Source organism: Macrobrachium rosenbergii, chromosome 46 (assembly GCF_040412425.1).
Source record: "Macrobrachium rosenbergii isolate ZJJX-2024 chromosome 46, ASM4041242v1, whole genome shotgun sequence".
Lineage (NCBI taxonomy): Eukaryota > Metazoa > Arthropoda > Malacostraca > Decapoda > Palaemonidae > Macrobrachium > Macrobrachium rosenbergii.
This window is the reverse complement of record NC_089786.1, coordinates 46,444,623-46,471,275: the sequence shown is the minus strand read 5'-3', so window position 1 is coordinate 46,471,275 and position 26,653 is coordinate 46,444,623. Positions and strand designations below refer to the sequence as shown.

At 39.5% G+C, this 26,653-nt stretch overlaps 1 protein-coding gene across 1 annotated transcript; it reads right to left on the bottom strand.

Moving 5' to 3' along the window:
• Positions 1-6,621: 6,621 nt before the first annotated feature.
• Positions 6,622-21,940, bottom strand: LOC136830278 (NEDD4-binding protein 2-like). Its single transcript, XM_067089658.1, has 2 exons — positions 17,026-21,940; positions 6,622-8,098 (listed from the first exon to the last, which is right to left on the bottom strand). Exons 1-2 carry the CDS (start codon positions 21,613-21,615, stop codon positions 7,637-7,639), a joined length of 5,052 nt encoding a protein of 1,683 aa, XP_066945759.1. The 5' UTR covers positions 21,616-21,940; the 3' UTR covers positions 6,622-7,636.
• Positions 21,941-26,653: the final 4,713 nt, after the last annotated feature.

Below are 26,653 nucleotides of genomic sequence, written 5' to 3'. Positions count from 1 at the left end.
TAAGAATACTGAGCCATACTGATGTAGCATTTCAACCAGGTTTCTCTTCCTGGTTTTGGCATGAGACTGAGAGTCCCATGTAGACTGGGAATGGTGTTTCTCTGTCTTTGGAGTGTCTATGAGTTGTTGCTCCCTCTTTGTATCAGGAGTAGCAGTTGAACTGCATGAGCTGTGCAATGGCCTGGTCTGACTTTGATGCTCCAAATCGTAACTGTGACTTGATGTCAGCCCCATGCTCAACCATCCCTACAAACTGGAGCAGGAGAGAGGCACAGAATTTCGTACACAAGCCTCAGAAAATGTGCCATCAAACCGTGACTGATGATCAAGTATAGACTTTCTGAGAATATTTGCTGCTTTAGCAATGATAACTGCCTCTGAAAGATCAGATGATTGAGCAAGTGCTTTTCCCACATCCTTTTGAAATGCAAGTAATACATCTCTGCCAGATTTATGAGCCTCAAGTTCTGGAATTTCTGCCAGAAGTTTGTCTTTGAGTCTCGTGGAATTTACACTTGGTGACTCTACACCTAATTGTTCCAGACGTTGTTGGTAGAGGTGGCAAATATCTGCCAGCCGAAATGTGACTGGATCATCTGAACAAAGGTTGTTTTCAACAATGTATGTCATCAGTTCTGACAGAACTAGTGGATACATCATCTGATTCTGACTCAGTGCTACCTTGGTCTTTCTCAAGGCTCCTCAGGTAGGACCTTTTTTCTGTTGTAGAGGGCACAAAGACAGGCATGGTGATACTTAAACTCCTGTGCAATGACATCCCCACCAGTCAACTTAGCAAGGAGCTTGCCATCACTAAGTATCTCTGCACATTCACGCAATTTCAAGTCAAGGCCCTTAGTACTAGCCTGTCTGAGATCAGATGCAGGTGCCACTTTCTCAGAAAATGCAAACTTCATTGTCATGACTGGTTCGGCGCAGTTTTGCACGACTAGTCTCAGTGTTGCTGGTCTGGTCATTGGATTGTCGCTTTCTTGCACGGTCCAGTTTAGTGTTGTTAAACAACAAGCGACAGTTCACATGGTATTTTGCTGCATTTTTCCTGAGAGTGGCCTCTATGCCATCACCTTCATCCAGCCTTGCTGGATCCATTATCATGGCATTTCATTAATTTCACTGAACATGGGAATGTTCCTTGCCAGCATTATTGTACCCATCATGGTCTAGGACATGATGACTTGGAGAAGTGATGTCAAGTGCTCACCTCTTTTGTCCTTCTGACAAAGACAACACAAACTCAGTTTGTTTTTCTACTGCTCAATATTGGATTGGCATCACATTCTGCCATGATTTCACTTTTGATTAAGGCCGAGGTTATCCTTTTACCACCTTAAACAAAGCACACATTCCTGTATGGGATTCAACTAGGTTCGGTCTCCCTACACCTGGCCCGATCATTCATCAGTGCCATTTTAAGTCCCGTGTGATCTGTACACCATCCGGGTAAGTACATGAACCATCATGTACAGCCCCCCATACCTTGGCTCAGCTCTCCCGCTGGCACATCCCTGTCTATTCAGGTGCGGCTATCTAACTATAGCTGGTCTGGGGCTGTTAGAAAGCATTTGGGACACTAAACTAAACTATACTACAACTACTAGTCTAAGACTACAGGATTAGTAAGCTGGATTAGCTGGCACTGAACCCCATGCTGAGTTACACAGCAGTGATGTCACCAGTGTGCCCTGGTTGTGTGCAGACATACACTCTTTTACATTTATTAATTTTCCTTCAAAATTGATGAGTTATTCGAAAGAGATGGCCTCATTAGGATCTAAAACCACAGAAACCAAGATCCATGCTTAAAACGATAATTGTTGAACAGGCATTATTTCTCATTATAATTATTGTTTCTACCTTTTCTTGGCAGCCATATAGCCCCCATATTTAAAGGTAAACTGTACTGAAGCTACAGAAACATAATATTCACAAGAAATAGTATGGAAGAGCTTTACCATATTGCTAGAAGCAAATACATGCCATTCTAGTGAAAAATTAGCCAAAATCTGTCGATACTGGCTGCCATCTTGGAATTTGGCCGCCATATTAAATTTTTGCGTGGCCAGCGCCCTTTTCTGATAGAGGGAACTTTAAAGAGCACTTGTGCAAAATTTCATGCTTGTTTCACTATCTGAACGATTCTTATGAAATATGCAATTATCTGCTGCACTAATTGGGCGATATGACTGTTCCCTGCACACTGTTCGTTGAATATAGTGGACCCCAGCCTATTCGTGATTCTGGATTTGCGGCTTCACCTATTCACGGATTTCTGTGGAACATATATACAAATTATTCATGGAAAATTCACCTAATCGAAGTATTTTTCATAGAGAAATATTCACAAATTACTGTATTTTCATATAAATTTCTTAACTAAATGCACTTCTTGTGATAAAACTTAAAATATTTAGGTATAAGCATATTTAGAGGTTTTTTGTTTTGACTTGACTACAGTATAGATCGTATGGCAAGGTAACCCATAGATTGATTTTTGGTAGGTAATTAACAATGTTTTGCTTTTTATTTGTCTAAATATTGAATGTCTGTTTAAGGGGCAGTTTTAAAGCCTTGGGGATGATGTTGATGTTTGCTTTCTAGTAATGTATTAAGAACCTTGACCAGTCCTCATATCCCAACAAATATTCAAAATGGGTCAAGGTTGAATCGCGTCCGAATGATTTCCTTTTTGATTTTGTTACCTCCAAAGGTTTTATGGTTATTTGTATTTTTTAACCTCCTACTTCACTGGAAGAATCCCAAGGAAGAATCAAGTGAACCAGAGGCAAATGGTTGACGATTCATATTCACAGTACAAAATATGCAATTCATTCAAGATGGGTTCCCTCCTTCCAGGGAATCTACAACTGCCAGGGAGACCAACATGAATATATACCTTAACCTCAGTACATCAAGGATCACCAGTCCGTTGGGATTGGACCCAGAAAGTTCCGACGTAAAGTTTCCCCTTGCTCAGCAATGTCAGGTACTCTAGTTTTACAGATGGAGAAGCGTGCCATCCAAATCCACCCTCCATCAAAGTTTCAGGAGCAGAATTTTCCATAATCCAAATCACTTTAGTTCTTATTGTAAGGCCTGTTTTGATGGAAGAAGGCAAGAATTGTTACTAGGAAGAAAAAGAAATGCCAGCACACACTTAGTCAGGTTAGCAATGGGACACTGCCACTCAGCTGCCATCCTCCAAAGCCCCCAACAATGGCAATTGGTTAGGGTTTGAGGGGCTAAACATGTAGTGTTTTCAGTGTTGCACCCTTTCCCTTAAAGTAAATTCCTAGTCTACAGACAGTGTGCATAAGTAACAGACTTTAGGTGAACCAATGAAGTCAGTCAAAAAAGGGGGTCCCCCATCACCTAATACAGTTTCTGGAAGGAAACTTGCAGATTATGGATACCTTTTCCTTTGATCTTTATCTGTTATAATCCATTTTCTTTTTCTTATGAACAGCACAATTTAGAGTTCACACTTCTTTCAAAAAAGGTAGGTTATTATCAGACATGAAGATACTGTATGTAACTGAATCAAATTTAAATATTAACTAATTCCAGTTAACTTGCTCTTTTCTTTAAGTAGTAATAATATTGTCATGTAATTCATAATTTTGGAATGTTTCTTCACATAAACCACATCTTTTTCTTTACTTGTAATGGTCGTTGTTTTTCCGTTTCGTTTTGGGGTATTTTTTCCTTATATTTTACATGCTGTATTGCCAAAGTTTGTCTCGATGGTAAAGCACAGCTGTCCTAAATGAAAGGGATTAACCCAAAGCTATAATTGTTTGCCTCCTCACCACCCCCTTTGGGTAAACGCAGATTTGACATGTGAGGAAAGACTGTGCCACATTATTATTATTATATTACTGTTCAATGGATGCAACCTATTCATATGCAACAAGCCTACAGGGGCCATTGACTTGAAATTCAAACTTCCAAAGGATATGGTACTCATTAGGAAGAATTAAGAGGAGATAAACAGAAAGAAAAGATCCCACTCACTTATTAAAAAAGAAAAAAATAAATTAATAAATTAACAAATAGATAAAAATGTACTGAAATGAAAGGAGAATGGTATTAGGGTAGTAATGCATTGCACCTTCGTTTGAACTTCTGGAGTTCCAATTGCACGATATCCTCTGGGAGGCTGTTCCACAGTCCAACGGTGTGAGGAATAAAGGACCTCTGGAACTGAGAAGTTCGACAGCAAGGCACATTTACTGCGCCTATATGCTATCGGCAGGAAAAAGGGATCTGGGATCAATTGTGAATGTGAAAGATCTCTGTTGAAATACAACTTACGAAACAACTTATGAAAAAGTGAAAAGCAAGAGACCATCTGTCGACAGTCCAAGTCATAACTACTACTATTAGGAAACAAACCTACCACCACAAACCACTCTATCTAAGAGATAAATCTCTGGCAGAAGCTGACATCCACACAAGCAGAGCAGTATTCTAGTAAAGGGAGTACAAATGACCTAAAACAGGGAGGCCTTAAGAACAATACCTAACTTTCGTGTGGCATTTGCTGAAACTTTCATTCGATGCAAGTCAAAGGTTACACCTAGAATAGTTTAAGCACCAGGCTCGTTCAGTAACGTTCCATCCAACTGAAGGGGAGGATGGGGTGGAAATCAGTGCGAGATCTGCTAATCAATAGTGTTTTCATTTTACTGGAGTTCAGCTTCATACCACACCAACTACGCCATTCCCTGATCCGGTCCATGACCCTATTGAGGCTGAGGGCAGCTTCATTTCTCAAAAGTGGAGACTTTACTACTGTACACCCGCAGGTGTTGCATCATCGGCATACTGAACAATTTTGTTTTCCAGGCCAACAACCATGTCACTTGTATAATGTACACTAAAAATAACAGTGGACCAAGCACACTACCCTGTGGAACTCCAGACACAATAGGTCCAAGTTCACTAAAGATCCCATCCACAGGAACCCTCTGCTGCCTACCTGTAAGGGGATCTTGAAGTAATCCTAAAACATATCCAACCACTCCAAGATTCTGAAGTTTATAAATAAGTGTCTTGTGATTTACTAAATCGAAGGCAGCACTAAAATCTACCTGAATTACTCTGCACTCAAAACCCTTATCAAGGTTCCCTTGCAAATGGCATGTAAAGCCTAAAAGAGCATCCCAAGTACCTAGTTGCTTCTTATATGCATATTGACTATCAGCTAACAATCCTTTAGATTCAACATACATATATAGTGGCTTAAAAATAAGTTTTTCAGCAACTTTGGAGAGCACAGAAAGAATAGAGATTGGCCTGCAGTTACTGCAGTCTGCAGATATGCCACTCTTTAGAACAGGCACTGTATTACTATAAGCTTGCACTCACCCGAAAAGATACTACGTCGACATAAAGATCTATTAAATCTACTAATCTTGAAGACAACATGTTACAAACTTTTTTAAAAAACTAAGGGAAGAAACTATCAGGGTCTTCTCCACTCCAGCTATCAAGATTATCCAGAATTTTCTTAAGATCCCTGGCAAAATGCAAATTTTGTAAGAAGAGGTTCAGGATGACAAGTATCTGGGAGAGGGACATCCTCCACTTATTGCCTAGTTTCAAAAGCTTAATGAAGCAATTCAACCTTTTTCCCTAGGGCCATAACCAATCTACTGTACCATCATCTGTTAGTAGTGGTGGAATGTAAGACAAGCCTGACCCAAAGATAGATGATGCCAATTTTGTCCACCACAGATGAGGCTGAGTAATTCCTTCAAGTTTCCTCTTCAAGGAATTATTGTAATTTCTCTCGGCTGTATGGTAAGTTCTATTTGCAGCACGGCAAGACTCAACAAAAATGGTGTAATTTTCATTTGAACGATTTCGTCTCCATAAGTGCTGAATTTGGTCTGTTTATCATGGTAGGCTTGTCTACATGTATCATCACACAATGATGACCTTTAAAGGGACATATTAAATTAGCCATCAGCATTTCATTAAACTTCTTGGGATCAGGGTCTAATATAGCATCTGAAATATTAAGTGCCTACAAGCTTCAAATATGCGTTCCCAGTTGACTCTAGATTTCAACCAGACTGTTTTTCCCAGTGGAATTAGGAATACAGTATACTGATTGACAGCCATGTCCATCTCAATGGTGCAATGATCAGAAGCGCCTACATATTCACAGACCTTGGACTTCACAATAGCAGAACATCTGTGAATATGAGGTCTATTCTATTACCAGAAATGTGCACGAGTTCCTCAGTTAGCTGGACAAAATTGGAGGATACACAGAACTCAAGAGCAGAATGGTCATGTTGATCTGTGGAATTTGAACTTAGCCATTCACATTGTCTTAATATTTTCATATGCTATCTCTAGCAATATTTAGTTACAAAATTGCCCTCAATTATTACCAGATATGTTTCATGCTGATTCGCATAATGAGGAAAGAAGGTTTGGCATCTCTGCTTCACCCTACCCACACCCTCTTTTGACCAAGTACACCTGACATACTTTAGTAAGAGCAAGGTTTCTCTTTTTGTACGAACACAGCATTTCAAATATCAAAACCTGCAAGGAAGTGCAATGAATTGCATAGAATTATTAAGCATATTAACTAAGACAAAATATATTTCTCATAAAACTCTCATTGTACAATCTAGGTATAAACAAACATATTTGAAAAACTTCAAAATGGTAATAACCACATATAAAAATACCAGTTCTATTGTACAACAAATCAGTTGTAACAAGGACAGATTACAAACATTTAAAAAAAGTAGAATACTCAAGGTTTCATCATTAATCGGCCAATAGGGTCTAAAAAGCGAATAAAAGTTGTTAAAATTTACAATTTACCTAGAAAGCATTTATGAACGTAACTACATCTTACGCATTAACATAAAACATAGCACCAGAGATCTCTTCATATTTTTGAGCACTGAATAATACTTATAATTTTAATGCAAAAGTGAAAGGCTCTCACAACCTACGTACAAGGCTCTTGGACACGGACAAATTAACTTAAACAAAGCAACATAAAACAGTCTTCAGGCAAGCACAATACACCCACTGTACTTTGTGAAATGAGATGCTACATAATGCCTACTAAAATCACCATTGTCATATCCCTGTCAAGAAATACTCAAAATGATCCAAGGTCACATTTGTGAAAAAAAAAAAAACCCTACAAACAGTGTAATATTGCAGAAATTCATTTTTCATGTTGTACTCTTCGGCAGTTGACTTCTTTGAAAGTCCATTGTACCTAACAGTACAGCTCTTGTACAGTATGCAGTGATAACAGCTTTGTGAATTAAAATATTCTATACAGTACTACATTACAGTATATTAAAAAAATCCATGACATGTCAAAGGATATTTCTGAACTTTTCCTCGTTCCTGTACGTGCAGTTATGTAAAAGACGGCAGGCTCAACCTCAACGCTTGGATTAAAGAATCTAACATCTCAATCAGAATGTCTATTTCCACAAGTGAAATGTCAAACTTTAAAATATCTTAAAACTTTCATGAATTTATATCATTATTGAACTCTTCTATTGCTAAAACATTAAGGAGATTGTACTTTGTTAACCATCTCCCACAGGTCCTGAATGGTGTTCATGCTCTACCTTTGTATAGTCACCACAAACATCCCACTGTTCCCCTCATGAAACGTATATCCCTTTTTCTGGAGGTAATCCCTTATTGCTGGCTTCAACTTGGCCTGACCGCCTACACTGTGAGCCCCGCGACCGGTAATCAAAGACACCTGCAACTGGTTGATGTTTCTGGCCATTAAGAGTTGTTCCCGCTCCAGGAGGAAGGCCTTCGTGGCATTCAAGGCTTCAGGTACATGTAGGAGATGAAGATCTAACACATTTGCATCCTTCTTGTTCTTCGAATTAACAGCCTCAAGAATTTTAAAGGACGCTCGTTTGTTGGCTTCATTCAGCTTCTCCGCGTGCAACTTCCCTAGGGCAGCATAATAGGCTGCCACATTCTTCATCCCTTTGCGGTATGCTTCCTGGGCTTTTCGGTAGAATTCTTGCCTCTGATGGTAATGCAACTGTGCCTCGTCACGATACATCTGAAAAAAAAATCAAGGTCTTTAATGTTGACATAAAAAAGTTATAATTTTTTTTTAATTAATCAAGTTTACAAAACAACTTGGAAGCTATGCGGTCTTACACAGTCAAAGTTCATTCAGTCAAAACTCTTTCTGAAATGCACTGCAGTGCTGAGCAAGTAATATGACCCCGTTAGGTGTACAGTATACTGTACAGTACAGTTGGGACTGGACTTACAAAAGAATCTGGTTCCAACACCACCCATGTGCATAAAACTTTGCATTAATTCAAATTCCATCTATGGAATACTGTACTGTAATACACTATATGTCTTTGCATACACATACATACCCTACAAACATCTTCCAGTCTGCAGTACACAGTATAAATCATCTCTTTGTCATTTTCAATACCTCACGCAATGTAAACCTCCTGCAAATATGGCTAATGTTGAACTTATTTATAGAATTAATATTGAGAAAGGTCTGTGCCAGTTCCAGACTAATGTGACCATTGTAGCAAACACAGCATACACTATAAAGTACAGTAGCGACTGCCACTTTTAATTAATTCAAGACTGCTAGACAGCTTTTATTCACTAACCTGAAAAAAAGCTATCAATGTGGAATTACAGGCAAATGCAATACTGAACAGAATGTACATGAATAAACATTCTCTCTCTCTCTCTCTCTCTCTCTCTCTCCTTGTTTGTACTGTAATATATAGTCAATAATAACAGCGGCTGTAGCTGTGTCTTCAGTAAGGAGTTGGTTATGTAACAGTAGTCATTTCAAGTCCTGTTTATATCATAGCAACATATGTTATTATGGTAATTCTATGAATTTTTCTGAAATATTAAGGATTTTTTCCATTCTTTGTGTGCTCTGAGTGTAGCAAATCTAGAGTGGGGTGTTTTAGTACTTATTGGAAATTTTCTTGTTAATACTTTCAAAAGTGTACGTACTTTCAAATCTGTGTACAAGGATTCTGCTATGATAAGGGATGACTGTACTCTTTGATAGTTATCAGATTTAAACAATACATTGCTAGAAAGCTTTCAAGTCATTTTTTACCTGCACTTTATAACATTTTGGGAAACTTCCCATTAGTTACTGGCATCCCATCTGGCCTCAAGCTCAACCCTGCTTGTTTGACATGGCATTCACTTCAACACCAAGTTAAGAGGAGAATGACTCACTGAAACAACTGGTCATGACATGCATGAATAACAGCCCTTTGAACATGACAAAACATGACAACCTTCCACAACTTTTTAACAGATAAGTCCTATTTGAACCCTGAACATAATTCCATTTAAAGCTTCACTAGTTAACCAAAAATACAGTATACTGTAATGCCAAGAGTTTGACTCAAAAGTTCTTGATAATCTCTGTAACCCAGGGTTCACATTGTACAAAGCAAATTAATCATTAATGACATTTTTACAAGTTTTTTTCCTGAAAGGTTTCATGCAGATTAAGTTCTCAAAAACTGCCTCTGCCCTGAGCAATCTCTGCTTAAACCCTAGCTCTAGCCTCCTTCCTTGATTGGCATGCTATAATGCCATACACTGTAGGTCCTTTACAGTGTACCTTCAGCCCCAGCGACACTGCTTTCTGCTTTTTTTATTTTGCAGCCCTCTTCGCAGCCCTCTATGCTACCCTACTGAGAAACGGAGCGTTTTAAGGAGTGGCTCCCTGTTAATTAAGTTTTACCCATTAAATTCATCAGGGTCAGTACTTTCACTTGCTAAGCTACCTCAAGGGGCCTGCCTTTACCTGTTTTTATGGCTTTCACTTGCTGAAAGACTCTTCTTCTCAAACAGAAACCTTACTTCTTGGTGCCCACATGCATGACCTGCAGCAGGAATTAATGGGACTCACCCATGACAGCCAGGACGCCTGAACTGCTCAGGGCGATGAACACCGGCAGAAAACTGTGGTCACATAAGCACAACCTGGGGTCACCAACCACAGAACCAGCTAGAACACTGACCAAGTTACACGCAACTGTGCGGCCCTTGTCACCGAGCTACTCTCACATCTCTTAGAGTGCCATGTGTAGAAAGTCCTACTTGTCTCAGAGCCATTTATTCTGCAACCAAGGATCTTCGCTTAAGGAATAAGGTACTGTGCTGTGGAGAGTGTTCAGTCATTTTATCTTATGTATAATCTTATCTAATTTCCTTTTCCTTTTCTCCTTGCACTGTGCTAGACCCTGAACACTGTTGGTAATCATTTTATCAGTGTAAAGAATAATTTAACTGAACATAACTTGACGTTACTCCTTGAGCCTTCAGCATTCCCTTGTAAGAATTAGACCGTGTTTTGACTTAACCCGTGATTGCGTTCCTTGTTCCATACATTACAGAAAAGGGTGTGTGAACCACTGTAGAACCCTCTGTATCCACTGTGCCCATATGTCCATCAATCAGGTATTCCTGAGTGTAAATTTCACCTTATTTACTCCATATTTGAGGGGCACTCTTAACCTTGCCACTTGTATAATTTAACTTGAAAGTGCCCAGAGCCCAGCGTGTGTGGCTCCCTGTAACTTAGTACAGTACTCTGATTAATGCAAATACATTTAATTAGCATACAGCTGGAATTTCTCTCCTGAGTCCTTCCATTACCTGAAATATAATTCTCCTAGCATTCACTTACTGCACAATGTGTTGGTTCGCAGTCAGGTGAGTTAACTTCAAAGGTAAGAACTTGCAATAAACCAACACTCGTACCAATTACATCCATCATATCTGGTCTCTTCCAAGACAGCTGGTTCAGAGAATGATGTCTATCTGGGTTTTCCTGACATTATGCTACATTCCAAGCCAGTCTTTCATTTTTATAAGGAATCATAAATCCTAATTTCTTTCCTAGAGGGAGCTTACAAGAAGCGCCTTGCTTCTTCAGCATCACACATACCTGGATGGACAGGAGGTTACAGGAGTCATCCTTACCCTGCTCATTACAGTGACTGGGAAGCTGACATTTCCGGGTGGGAGTTCATCACCAGGCATGATCAAGACAATTCCTCCTGCCTCAGGAGCATGTCTCCATATAAAAGACGTGGTTTTGTATCCTTGGAAGGACAAATGGTAAATTTTCATGATATAATTTGCATTTTTCCTGAATACAGAAACCCTCAGTCTTTTATCATAATCCTACCACTTACCATCCCACAGTTGCCCTGTTGTCAAAGGAAAAGTAATGATGAACATGTGTGACACAATTGTGCATTGGTGTTCCTAAAACCCAGCACTAGCAGCTGCCCCCAAATTTGAAAATCATGTTACAAAGCTGTCATCTAAGGTCACTTGAGGGTTTGTTTATTTATGAAAATGCAAATTATCTTAAAAATCTGCCATATTTTTTGTAATTGCACAAGCACCTGCTCAATATAGTAGTACATTAAGAGGCTTGTTTGAACACCGTAATTATTTGCTCCGGTAATTAAAGGGATAATCTTATTTACTAACAGCCAAAAAAACCTCTCTCCTCTCCAACTAGTCTGTTCCTGTTATTTTTTTAAGTCCAGTACATTTTCCAATGAGAACAAAATTTTTGCCTTTTCTTAAGGCCCGTTGTCGACCAAAAGGTCTTTTTCCTCCCTACGCTCCATGTCTGATCCTTTTAAACATTTTCAGCTTCAATCCCGAGCATCTCTTATAACTAAATCTGATAACTTGATCAGCACATAGCACTGACTCACTCCTATTCCTCCGCAGCATCTACATGGCAACTTAATGGAGCATACTGTTTTTATTTGGTAGTTTACCCATTATCTTTAAGCTATATTTCATTCGAGCTGATCTTCAATACTCTCCTTACTATTCCTATCTACCATTTCCTAAAAATTTCCAGGTGGTGAAAATTCCTCTGGAATGGCACCCTCAGCAATACACAAACCCCTGCCTCTGACACAAGGCCTCAGTTGTTTTCCAATTAATTAAGGATAGAACCCCTGATACCTTTGAAAATCCCCTTATTGGGAAAAGACAGTCAAGCATCTCCAAGCGACTAAGTGTGAGATGCAGAAGTTAGTGGAAGTGCATGGAATTCTGTAGTTTGAGTCGACTTCCCCTTAAGGAAGAATAACAGAGATATCTACTGAGAGAGAAAGTTCAAAAATCATTTGCTCTGAGGCTACTATAGCCTCTACAGGAGTCACAGAGCAATTCTTGAACTTGAAACTTGCTCAATACTTCCTTAGAGTAGATAGAGGGGGAAGGCCTATGAGTCTGAATCAGGCCAAACTTAAAGAAACAGATCCAATGCCCAAGCCCGAAGGCCCCTAAGTCTACATTTGAGCGCTCCTCTAATCCCACAGCAACTGTCAAAGTTGCAGATGTAACGGCCACTCTGTGGGTAGTTTTGTTCTTTCTGAAACCCCAATCGCTAAAAACACTGTCCTTCCGCACAATGAATTATCAAACCAATATCATGTTGTTAATTTCACTCCATAAAGCAATCTTTCCACTAGACTTTGTTTCTGACCAGGGATAAACCTGCTAGGCATCTTTGGTGGTCTTTCCACTGCCTTGAGATCTATTAAGCTTTACCAGGGTAGTGCTGACCATTCTACAATGTATGCAAGTGTCCGGTGTAGTTTTGATCATTCTATGTTGTATGTAAGTGTACTACTGACACTATTCAAAATTCTTTGTTACGTGTTGCACAACAGAGGGAAAAAAACAAAACCTGGACGTAGGTTTAAGAATTCACTGGTTTTAGCATCCCTCCTACAGAGCCTGGCAACAGTGATGGTCCTGATGCTGAGACTGTACTGTAACTGAGCCTGATTACTCTGACAAAATCTCCAGTGAAGCCATGTTTCCTAATAAAGAAATCTCTTACCACTTAGGAAGCTTCCTTCAGAGCTAAAATTCTTGTCTTCTGACAGACAAGCCTGCAAATTTCAAGTATCATCCACACATCACTAGATAAGAAGGAGGAGGAGTTAGAGAAGTGACTGAAAATCATAGTCCACAGAGACTGAGCCAGGTGAAGCAACAGATCCTTGGCCTTTGGAATACTGTCGACAGAGCTGGCCAACTTGAACTAGCGACTCAGTAGTAAAGATTTCTTGCTCAAAAAAATCAACACCAAACAAAGCACCTTAGACCTCCCCTGTAAATACACCTAGAAGGAACTTGCATGACTGAGGGTGTACTGGTATGAGGAAAATGTCTCCTGCACGTCCACTAAAACATCTGATTGTTCTTTTGGAAAGTCGCTAAAGCCATGCTGAAAAATCAAAAAAGCATGGGGACAGACATGTAGAGTTATTCAGTCTCAATGTGCCCAACAATGGTAGTCAATCTCCAGTTGCTTATGGAGCTAGGAAAAAGTCAAGAGGTAAAATACCGGTGAATTACTGCCTGGTCGATTTCATTTCTCTAATTTACAACCTCCTACTAAAGAAAGAGAGACTTCAGCTGTAGAAGACAAAGGAATAGCTACTAAACTAGTGGAAGGTAACCTAAAAGGAATCATAACTCTCCTTTACTACCTCCACCATGTAAGGTTCTGCTCCTAAATCCTCTCCCGGCATGCCAGGAGGCTTGCAATTGGCCATCTACCAGAACCTGAGGGCTGAACTTATCCCTGAAAGGTATAAGACAAGACTTGTACCAATTTACCCTCCCTTATCGCCTTAACCTGTGCAGCATAAGCCTTTACTACAGATAAGAGCATCAGTGCTCTTACTTCTTTCGAACCGAGTTAGTATAAGCGTGAGAACAATAGCCTGCAGAATCAGAAATGAGTTAAAAACTAACACTCTTCCTCACTAAACACCCGCTGGTGATAAAAAAAACCCTAAAAGCTGGCTTCACAAACTCCCTAAGCTGGAACTTCAACCTCTGTAAGGTGATGCAGAGAAAAGGCATTATAATGAGCAAAAGTTCAATAAAAGATAAAAACTTCAGCAATCTAAACTGAGACTCCATTTCAGCATGTCCAAAGCACTTGTCAGTCTAGAGTTTGTCTCTTCACAGGAAAGAGAAAAGAAAACCGAATCTACAGAAGACAGTTTAAGTGCCGATTAAGCACCTGTATCGCAAGAGGCAATGCTCCGCAACTTCATAAAAGACCAGAAGACAAGCCCCGGCAGACCTAAAGGGAGCGTTGTGTGCCCGAGTACAGGAAAACTTATGAAACAGGCTCTAATTAAAGGCAAAAACTTGGGTTCTCTTCTCCAAATACTAAAGGGCACCAAAATACACGAAGACAAGTGAGACCTATTCTCTATGTGGCCTCTTTCCAAATGAGGATAAAGCAAAGTGCAATGCTCCAGCAAATGTCGATCAAACCGAAGGAGATCCTCCGATTTCAACTCTTCTTCCGCGAGAGGGCGACAAGGAGACACCTGGCGGCAGGAGGCAACACCAGCCAAGTACCTGCATCACATCCATGACTTGATGAAAGGGAGACGGAAGCGGAGTCTGAAGCGACTCAGTTGAGTCCACCCACGTCAGTTGAAAGAAAGAAAATGAGGTGCCAAAAGAATATGAGAAATGTTGGGAGGCGGGGGGAAGAGAAGTTACAACGACTCTTCCGCCTCGTCCGAAAGCGAGTCAACAGACTTGAGAGCATTCCCATACGACACATCCTTAGAAAGCTATACATATATAGCTAGAATATTACCTAGCTTGGAAACAATAGAAGATACTGTACCACGGTAGTTTTGGTAAGAGATTTGCTGATACCCGAAGAAAAAGCATGTAAAGAACGAACAAGTGCATTTCAACGGAGAAAGAGGAATAGGCTAGCAGACAATGACTTAAAATGAGCAAAAGATGAAGAGATTGGCTGAACAATCAACTGAGTCGACATACCATCAGAATAGTAAAACTCACCACAAACACATTATTTTTAATAACACTGTCTATGCCTATATAATTAGTCCTATGGGTGTTAACAACTTCATATTAAGTGCCGATGACAGCAGAAGTCACATACATAGCGAAGATTAACGTTTACCAAAATGATCTTTCGGCTAACACATTATACAAGACCATGAGCATGAAAAACGGAGAGGCAGGTGATGGAGGACACAGAACCACACCAGCCCGAGAACCAGCCCAGTTCCCTGGCAGCGGACTCTTCCATCTGTCGCAGGGCAGTCTTAGGCCCGGGCTGCAGACAGGAGAGGGCACTAACTCCTCACCGCTTATGAGGGAACATGAAAAGATCGCACACTAACCCAGACCGGCTCCCTAACCAATTCAGACAAACTTTGTACTGACCAAAGTAAGGTTTACATCCTGTTCTAAATTCTCAACGCGCTTTTCCTGAACCGAAAGGGGAGCGGAAGGCAGCGCTAAAGAGGAAGCCTCAGTGCGAACTAAAGCATCAGCATAGGAAAAGCCTAGACTGAGTATGGATAACTACAGACAAAGGACCTGGAGAAGGGGGAGAAATGACAGGTTGATAACCTGACATACCTAATTGCTTTTGCAATCTACCTGCTTCCCTTCTCTTCCTATACTAACAAACTTAAGCAGAAAGTCCTTGAAAATCCCTACTTCCTCACATCTGTTCTCAAGCTCACACTTTATACCGTTGCAGCCAGCATAAACAGTGTGTATCTCCTAAAAAATCAACATCCTGCTAACACAGTAATCATTCCTACAGAACCTGACATTCTTAGCCTTGATTCCCAAGGAGGCATCCAAGGAAAAATAAATGTACAGTACCATGATAGCAGCAAACAGCCATGAAATACCAACAAGACCTACACACAATGGCAGCAACGAGAATTCTGACAAGAGCTAAAACATTCCAAACACACCTGATGGAGAACAGGTGTACTAGACAGTCATTTGGACAGCCATTCGATCTTTTGTTTGAGCGCCGACTCACCTATTGGTGCGGAGATATAACCTAATTTTAACAGTAGGTAAAATTCATCCCAAATAATTTGGTATAAAGAGTTTTTGGACGTATTACTTTTCTTATGGAAAACGTGACGCTTTGTCATTTGAGGAAAGTGCAAAATTTTCTCATATCTCATAATTTATATTCATTGTTCCATCTACATTAAGTTATTTTGGGGGGCTTTTTATGCTATTGTACAGAGCAATCATTCAAGTGCAAAATGAAACAAAACTGAGCAGTCTACCCTGAAATATGTTGGAGCAATGTGTCTTTGAACAAAAAAAAAAAGGTATACAGTAGAAAGTTTTCTGTGCTTATCGCGTGGGTGACTCTCCCTTTTCTTACAGAGAATGTGACACTACTGTACTCTGTCACTCATTTTTTCATATTTTTTTCTTGCTATAATTACAACTTTTTGCACTGCATTAACTTGGTAATTTATCTGGGTGTGCTATAGATAAAAAAAAAAACTATTGCAAATATTTTTTCCTGCCAAAATTTTTTGGGGTGAAAGTGCAAAATTTTCTTGTAATTTCTACTTATTATTCCACCTACATAGATATTTTAGGGAGCTTTTTATGCCATTGTGTAGAGCAATCATTCAACTGCAAAATGTTACAAAACTGAGCAGTCTGCCTTGAAATTGTCAGAACTACTCACCTTTGAACAAAAACCCAGTATATATAAAAATTTTTATGCCTAACACTCAAGTCACTGCCACTTTCCACAAACATAAATGTTAATGTGTCAAAAACAACAGGGTTAATTAACTTGTTACCAAGTTTCAATGACCATTTCCAGCCCTGGCAGAGAAATGCTCCTACATAAAAGGCTCTGGTTTGTACTTCCTTAAGAACAAAACGAGCATTTAACCTTGAAATATTAAGATAATCCTCATTATTTCCTTAATTTTGTCTTAGAATGGAGGCATTCAAACATCTTCATACCTTAGCAACCAATCCAAAGAAACATTTATGACTTTACCTGAACAGTTACAGGTAGCAAAAGGAATTGGATGTTCCAATGCAAAATTAAGACCCTCAAAAGCATAAACTCAGGCAAATTACCTGTGGATCATCAGGTTGGATTTCCTCATCATGAAGATACTCTTCTTCTTCAGGCTCCTGCTGGGACGTACTCAGTTCCTTTGCTCGAAGAAGGTGCTGTTCATACTGAAGAACATATTCAGGTGACACAACAGTTTTGGGAACCCCCGGTTCACTGCCGTAACGACTGGAAATTCTTTTCACAGATTCGTGGTAGTTGCAGCCACTTTCAGTAAACTCTTGCTTCACAGCTTCTGGGTCCACGTGAGGATATTCTGCTTGCAGTCGCTGCAGGCTGAGTTGGGATGAAAGGAAAGAGCTGTTGCCATTGCTTTTATCATTCTGACTCTCCCACAGAGCTTGCTCTAGGTCCATTATTTCCCGTAAATTTTCAGGGGGATCTAACAAGAACACCTTATCTGCATTATCCATGGAACTTGAATTTTCATCGTACCTGATGTTCTCACTCGCCTGATTCTCCTCTTCCTGCAGGCGGCGAGCAAGGTTCTCGTCCTCCCTGATTAGGCTATCCAAAACTTCACCCTCATGTTTGAACTTACCATCTAATGTTTTCGTCCAATATTTATGTATCTGATGGCAAAACTCCAAAGGCAAAATGACACTCCTGTCTTCTGGTGCCATATCTCCGCTCATTCCACACAGCCCAATTGGTCCAAACATGCTCATCAGCTGAGAAGCGAATAAAGGATCCATCACCAATGTTACAAACTGAGCCCCTTCACCTTCCTCCCAGTTGATGCTTTCTCTAGTGGCTTCCAAGTGCTTCTTCTTGCCGTGTTTCTTTTTGGACTTCTTCTGTTTCACTTTGTGCACATTTAGTTCTCCAAAGTCTTTTCCTGTCAGCCTTGTCACTCTGTCATCTACAGATTCAGGGAACATGAAGGAATTCTCTATTTCCTTTTTAGATGCAAGACTTTCTGTAGTCTGGCTCTGCCTCAGTCTCCTGTTCTTCTCCTCCAATGGCAAATCCACAGGTTCTTCTTGGGTGTCCACATCCATTAACCTTTCGCCGACATTACTACTAACATTAACAGTTTCAAATGTGTTGTCTACATCATCAAATTCTTCTGAGCTTTCCTGACTACATACATCTACAGAATCTGCCATTTCGTATCCACTGTCAAGGAGAACGTTCATTGCCCAATCCAAGTCAAAATTACATTTCTCTAAAACATCTCTTAATCCTGGTTCTGGGTTCTTTGGGAAAAACGCAATTAGATTTCTCAAAGATTTTGCTACTGTGACATCATTTGAACTTTCTGTCATGGTGCCTTTATCCAAAGACAATTTTCCTCGGGTCAGGGGCCCATTATCAAGAGGCATTGTTTCAGTGGCATCCACAGGAATGTAATCTGGTTGACCATAAAGAATCTTAAGTTCATACAGATTATTATCTATTTCCAAAGCTTGAAAATCAATCGAGAGTGTCTGCGTTTCATTCTCCTGTGTTTGCTTGACACGAATCACATTCTCATCACTAGTTATATTTGTAAATGATGATTTGGACACAACAGGAGACACATATTTATGACTTTCTCCAAGCTTAGGACTAGGACTGTCATTTGACCTCGAACCTGTAACTGAAGAAATCTGCTTCATGTCCTGTTTCCTAACTTTTGGTACTGCTCCTGTGTGCGACTGCAATTTCCTTACATTACTGGCAACATTCACGGTACGTGCATCTTCCCAGGAGGCAACAGCGCCATCTGGGATGGGCTCCCATGAACAAGAATTTTGGTCTTCGGTGGAACTATCTTCCTGATCAGCTCCCATCCATTTCTGGGGGTCACCCGACGGTCTCTTGCGGTCTCTTGTAGGTTTGGGCATTGTTAGATCACCCTCGCATACATTTTCTTTCTTCTGTTCCCAACTTGTCACTGCTTCACCCTCATTCAAGTCCACACAATCCCACGAAGTTAAAGCTAAGCTGCTAGGACACTGGTCTGCAGGCACATCAGTTCTAATGGGATCAATATCCTTACTAATTAAGTTACTAGAACCAAGGGTAACAATTTCTTTGGTATCTTCAGGCAGAAATTTTGCATTTGCAGTCACTGGACAAAGATTTTCTGTACCTTCTAAAAGACTTGACTGACCAAACTCTTCCTTTGCCATACCACTTGTATTCATCTTTGAGCTGCCACCTTCTTGTATAACTTTACTGCTACTACTATCACAGTTTTCACTCATGACTGATTGAATACAAGACTTTTCATCACATTTACTGATAACATTATCATTGTTATCACTTAACACCTCAAAAGTTCCTGTGGTCTGTGATTCACTGACCACAGACATTTCACCAATGTTGTTCCTTTTACCATTATCAATATCAAATGGTGAATTATCTACATTAATAATACTAAACAAACTTGATGGTTCATCACTTCCTTTTGGTCTTGCTATAACTGACGATAACAGACTGCCAAGTCGCTCCTCAATATTGCTACAAAGTTCATACATTGCAGTGTCATCATCAAATTCCTCCTTGTCAGAAACCCTTACTGCATCATTGCTTACACACAGTCCTTGGGATCCCTTATCTAGTTCAGTTCTGATGGATGTTCCCAGATCATGAACCAATTCATTAAATCTCTCATCATTAATTTCCTCTTCATTGACATTTTTTATTAAATCATCCCAATCTTCAATATTTTCCTCAGTATCCATATTTGCCTCTTCTATTAACAGCCTGATTTTCTCTTCATCCTGTAGGTCGTCGTTCCCGCGAGTACCTGTCGTGTTTTCTGTTACCGCATTGAGAACTGGGTTATCGACATCACTTTGTCCTTCAATGGGTAAATCACTTAACATGTCAACACTATCATTCCTAACCGTTTCATGCTGGCAATCTCTCACTTCATGATCCAAACTACTCTGTTTCTCAGAAACACGCAGTGTTTCATCACGTGTTTTGGAACTTTTATTGGCCATTGCACCAAAACTGCTATCCATATCTTCACAACTTTCAATTACCACATCTGCATCATCCACATCCGACTCTCCATTCCCATACTTTTGCAACTCGGAAAGAGCGTCCCCAGAAATCCCAATGCTTGATGTTCCATCTTTTCTTGTATTTTCTACTCCCAACCGATCAGAATGGCGACCATTATCGCCACCTTTAGAGTTACATGTGATTCTTTGGCTGTCACTTCTTTGTGGTTCAGTATCTAAGTTTACATTTTCAGGCAAGGTTTTAGGCCAATCAGTCTTTTTCTGCGGACTCATTTCCTTTTTCCTGTGCGAATTATCATCCTGCAGGTCGTTATTCACTGTGATTCCACGTACAGATGCGATTATGTCCTCTATTTCTACATTTTTTTCATACCTTTCCCGCATTTCTTTGATTTTATCTTTAGGAACACCATGGGAATTTCTCCTGGCAAGTTCTTTCACATTAAACTTCCACGAGGTTTCTGGTTCAAGGATGTCAATTTCGTATCCGTGATGCAGTGCTAATTGTACATAAGGTTTCATTTCCCAAACCTGTAAATTGGTATTGTCGATAACAATTGGTGACCTCATCTCCTCCAGCATCTTCCGAGCTCGATTCTTATTCCAACTGTGCGCTTCGGATATTTTGCTGGGTTCATATACGTACCGTCCCTTTTTATCAATAAAATAGTCATCTGTTGAAAGAACTATGCCTGAAAAGCCTTTAATTTCTCTGGCTAAAGTTGACTTTCCACTTCCAGGAAGACCTCTCATTAACACTATCATTTTCACACCTTCCTTTATTTTGCCAATAATTTCGTCCTTTTTACTTCCTTTAGCATTGGTTCGGTGCATGAGCGCCCTAACAAAAGGTTGCGAGCAGTTTGGTGACAACGGCAAGTTGCTGCTGTTTGGGTGTAGGGCATTCGGTACAAACTCCGGTGCTAAAACCCACCTGGCAGTGTCCGGGAGCACACTGTTAGCACTGTCAGGCTGGGGAGCTGACGGTTTAAACGGTGAATTAGGCAGAGAAAAATCACTCTCCCTGTCCGACAGACTCTCCGACCCTGAAAGACCAGACAGTTTGACAGCCTCAGCCTCTTCGTCTCCGCTATACATAGAGTCAAGTGCAGCTGGTCCCGAGTTCCAACGAGTATCACTCGAAACATAGGACCCTTGTGCCATGGCAAATGGAGTCAATGCGCTGTTGCGGCTAAAACTTGGCCTCTGCGATGGCCAACTGACATGGTTGGCCCTACCTGAACACGACTCTGATGGCAGCCCTATGGAACCGGTGGGGGACTCCGTCGTCGAATGAGAAGCCACCACAGTGTCCTCCCCTTCAGAGTGGGAATCGTTGTCCCTGCGGTCGCGATCATCGGGACTTCTCGACCGAAACCTTTCATGGTCACCCAGAGTTGGGGAACCAGGCAACAGCGAATTCCCGCCACGGAGGATGGCATCAGCTGTCACGCCACACTTGATGTGGGGCGGTAACGTATCCGGGTCGATCATGCTCAGTATCATTTCCTTCGCACTGCTCGAGTTCCAATCACAGTTCTGTAGTACCATTTTGATCACTTCGTGCTCGACAACAGTTCCGAAGATCTCCTCGAACTTCGTCAGAAGTTCGCCGTGGTCTGTCGTTGCCATTCCGGATGATCACAAGTGTTAATATTGCACTGAACAACACCATAAGTATGCAGACCCTTCCCTCTAGTAATGGACGGCCTCAGCCTATCAGATTAATCACAGACAGTCATTTCAGTCACTTTGTTTTGGAATTGCTCTTTCCGCGTTCTTATCACATGACGACAATAGATGACGAAATCAGGGAAAGGAAAACAAATAGAACTTACAAGGAGTTGGGGTCTAAAGAGGATCCAGTACTACTATTCCACCATTGCTCTTATACTTTTACCGATAAACAGATAAGCATCGAGGCCGATGACACATTTCACGGAAAACTGCCTTTTCTGCGGTTGTGAGTTTCGCAGAGTCATACCTGCATTATCTTATCAAACACTATCCGAGCTGTGTTAAAGTACTTGATACCGTTAACGCTTACGTGTGGAGAGCGTATATAAATGTTTATATGTTCATACAAACACCTGCGTAAGCAACATATGTTTGCCCTCATTTACGCATTTAATTAATTTGACACATCTTATTCATCACAGGCATAACTTATTTACGCTGTCACGGTGATGTCGCACGACTTAGATTATTTTCACTGTGCGTCACGTCACATTTATAGGCACGTGCATTAAAGAACTTGCGATGCATTTAAAAATGCTTGGCTTAATAATTAAACATAAAGAATTGAAGACTTTTCAAAGAAACCGCTTACCCTATATTCCAAGACGTGTTTAACGGTCTTTGAAATGACAGATGAATTCATAGATACTAGATATCTTTTATCATCATTGTTTCTCAGTTATGTGATAACTTTTGGTAGGCTATAACTAATAAGGGCCAGAAATGAAGTAAGCGACCGTTGCCGAGCAGGCATTTTTCTTTTTTAAATATGTGTAGCTGTCGTCGCCCGTAATTTTGTGCATAGGTTACGCATACTGCAGTACACCTCTCATCAAAATGAGTTCGTATGCTTATGAGTAATTAGAATATTTTCTTCACCTGCCAGTCATCAACCACTCCTTTCTCATTCTTTTGGATATGCTAATTCCACCTGACTTGGACCATTAATTATCTTTTTTAAAGTACCCGTAATCTTCTCAAGTAAAGCATTCTAACAGAATGTGATTGTTTAGCAAATAGCCCTGCTAAATTAAAACATTAATTATAATAAACTAAATATTCAATCATATATTTGATACAATTACTTAAGTCCAAGATCTGAGAGCGACTTGAGGACAGTAATACTATGCAGCAGATAACATAAGATTTCATTTACACAGGTTAGTTGGGTAAGGTAAATAAACCTGGGATAGATATCTGAAATCAGTCAATATCCTCATTTGATTTGTAGTGCTTACCGCTCATTGCGTCTTTTTTTAATGGTGTCACGTACAAAGAAGGAAGAAATAAATAAATTTATGTCATCTGGTCAAAACTTTAAACTAAAATTGTTTTACTTTTGGCTATTTCTGCTTCTCTAAGTTCCTGCAAAGTATTTGGGTAAAATCTGAAGAAGAATGAAAACATCTTTTTTTAAGAATCCTGGTTTCAGAATATATATATATATATATATATATATATATATATATATATATATATATATATATATACCATCACTTACGAGAAGAGTCGAAAAGATAACACACAGCATATATGTACCCATCATGTACATAAATGCACATATGCGTGTGCCCAATCTTACACCAGCATGGTCCGTTACCCAAAAGTGGCCCGTAATTGTGGCAGGGTGTGAAAAAGGAGTAAATAGCCTGGCGTGGAATTTGTCAAATCAACAGAGACTTTACCCATGTACAGTGAAGGAGCTGGCGTTTTAAAAGTTTTATATGGGAGGCTCATCATGAATTTAGTAGAGTTTGAATACGGCAGTCAGTGACTGTTGTGCTAATTTGTCTCTGCAGCCAGACCCTGTTGGGGAAAATGGCTGCTACATTCAAACTCTAACTACTAAATTCATACACACACACACACACACACACACACACACACACACACACACACACATATATATATATATATATATATATATATATATATATATATATATATATATATATATATATATATATATATATATATATATATATACACATACATACATACATATATACATATATATACTATATATACACACACACACACACACACATATATATATATATATATATATATATATATATATATATATATATATATATATATATATATATATATATATATATATATATTAATCTTTTTATCACATACACAGTTGTTCTGTGCATTAGTAGAATTACTAAAAAGGACCTCATTCAAACTGGATGGTATCTAATGGAGTATTTATTCAGAAAAAGTTACAAGCTTTCTTGGACTGTACGGATACTTGAAAATGTGGACTGTTTGTCCAAGAAAGCTTGTAACTTTTTCTGAATAAATACTCCATTAAATACCATCCAGTTTGAATGAGGTCCTTTTAGTAAGATATATATATATATATATATATATATATATATATATATATATATATATATATATATAAGATGAACTGCAGAATCAGCTCAACTCTATGAAAGTAATGTGTTGACATATTGTTACTGAATTTAATGAAAAGCAAAATAGTAAAAGTTTACGTGAACTGTCTAAATATTACATATGGAATGATGTGATATGAAAGAGTGAGATATGTGAAGATATAGTGGCGAAGAAGTCAAGGAAAAAAGTTATCAAATGGAAATATGATTTTGGGTACAAGTAGAGGAACTGGGAAATGGCAGATTTGTAAGAATGGTACATAAAAGACACCTTGGGAGAAATGAGTAAAAAGAAAGCCTAAGTAAGCCTCGGGCAAAGCTGTATAAAGTATAAATTTGAAACAACCGGTTTCACTATTCATGAAGCTTGAGAATGCATATGAAATACAAATGAAGAATACAATATACTGTACATCATAGGTGTTGATATGCTGCTCATGAGACCTCTGTATATTACGAATGAGCTGGGGTATTATGGAAGTCTGGTTTGAAACCTCAGTGCAGTTTCCTTGACAATGTGAAGCCTGCCATATGATGTGCAGTTTAAGAACGAATGATGGTATACAGCCAAACAGCACTGCGGAACGATGTCCAATCTGATATAAGAAAAGGGTCAAAGAATGACAGTCCTTCCATGGAGCTGCATTAAAGAAATGAGTTGTGGTTAATTTAGTTCTATACCAGATGCCTCTCCGGAATAAAGAACAATATACACGAAACTTAAGAAGTCTCGCGCAGAGTTAGATTAGCTGCTTGGAGAGGTATGAATAGTAGGCTATGCGCAAAAGCTATAGAAAAGTATGCTCAGTAGGCTCTTTCAGTATTCAAAGCACGTGACTGCTTCCTAACTCAGTCGGCTTTTGACCTGACTGTGACCCAAAGTTGCTTATGCCAGTTTGTCAAGGACTGCTGCGGCTCCATCCAAACTCATCTCTGTGTAAGAAAATACAGTACAGATCTATATACTTATCCTGTATGTAACAATGATGATCCCCTACATAACTATGCAGAATGAAGGTATATTTGATAGAGTTTCTCTTTTGCGGAATTTAAAATCGAGTGCAAACATAGTACTCTCTTCTCATATGTGTTATGAACTCGAGCAGAGAGGGCTGTTTTATATGCGTGACAATATCTAATCAATGCGTAGAAGTGTGGAAGCTTAATAGCCAAACTTAATATCTGTTTTGCTCTTGACAGCGAAGATAAGATTCTTTTAGATCGATTAGATTTCATTATTTACATTTGTTATTGTATCAACTCTTCAGTACTTGTTTTTGCGTATTTTATCCTCTATGTGCCATATGACTCAAATCAGCATTTGTTCTTACAACATTCTAGTATTTATTTTCCTTTATGCCATGTCGCACACTCCAGTATTTGTCTATGCAGTATTTCAGCATTTTTTCCCTCTATATAGCCCACCAGCTTCACAGTCTAGTTTTAGTTCCTATAGTGGGTCAGTATTTTCTGCCTGTTACACAACCCAGCAAGGAGATATAGGCTACAAAACGATTAATATACAGAGGAAAAACTGAACAAGTGGTGAGATTTCACAGAGGCCCTTTGCGTCAAGCAGTTTTGGAGGCGACATGTTGACAAAAACAATGCTGGCAATAAATGGAACAAAATTGCAAATAGTACAGCATTACTTTACATTTAAAAGCGGTGGGCATTCAGACCGCCTTATATGTGTGACTACGGTAGTTTACGAGTAATGCCATCTGCTTTTAGATTTAATGTCGTTCAGCAAAGGACTAGCCTCTCTCACCATTGGCTGCTCCTGTATCCGTACACAATTCCTTTATCCAAGATCCTGGACAGTACGTGAGTCTCAGGGTCTAGACTTTTGCCGTCTCGACAATCTCTTATAGTCCTGTGTCGTTCTACTTTGGTGTGTTACCACATCGGCATAATTGATACAAGCAGAAAAAACTGGATACAAACAGAAATAACTAGATACTAGCAGAAAAAAACTGAATAAAAGCAGAAATGACTGGATACAAACAGGAACTACCGAATATAAACATAAATAATCGGATACAAGCAGAGGCAACTGTATACAAGCAGAAATACAAACAGAAATAGCTACAAAAAAGTAAGAAAGAATTTAGATTATTTGCAATTACTCTTATGAAAAGATGGTCATCATTCTATTTGTAATCATGTCTAAATGTCTTCTGTACTCCTCTTATTTTTGTTCATCTTCTCCCACTTCTAAGTGGGAACGATACTCTGACAGCTTTCCTCCACCTGGTTTAATCATACACATCGTCCTCTCACAATTGTTTGTCTCTCAGATCTTCTTTAACAACATCCATCCACCTCCACTTCGGTCTCCCTCTCGCTCTCCCATCCAGCACCTCTATCTACACCAGTCTTCTTCCTACGCACGCCTCCTCCTTTCTCATCACATTGCCATGTCACAGCAATCTTCTTCCCATTGCCTTCTTTCGCTTAGGCCTATGTAGTTCTCCTAATTCTTCATTCTTCATACTGTCCATTTTTGTCACTCCACACATCCA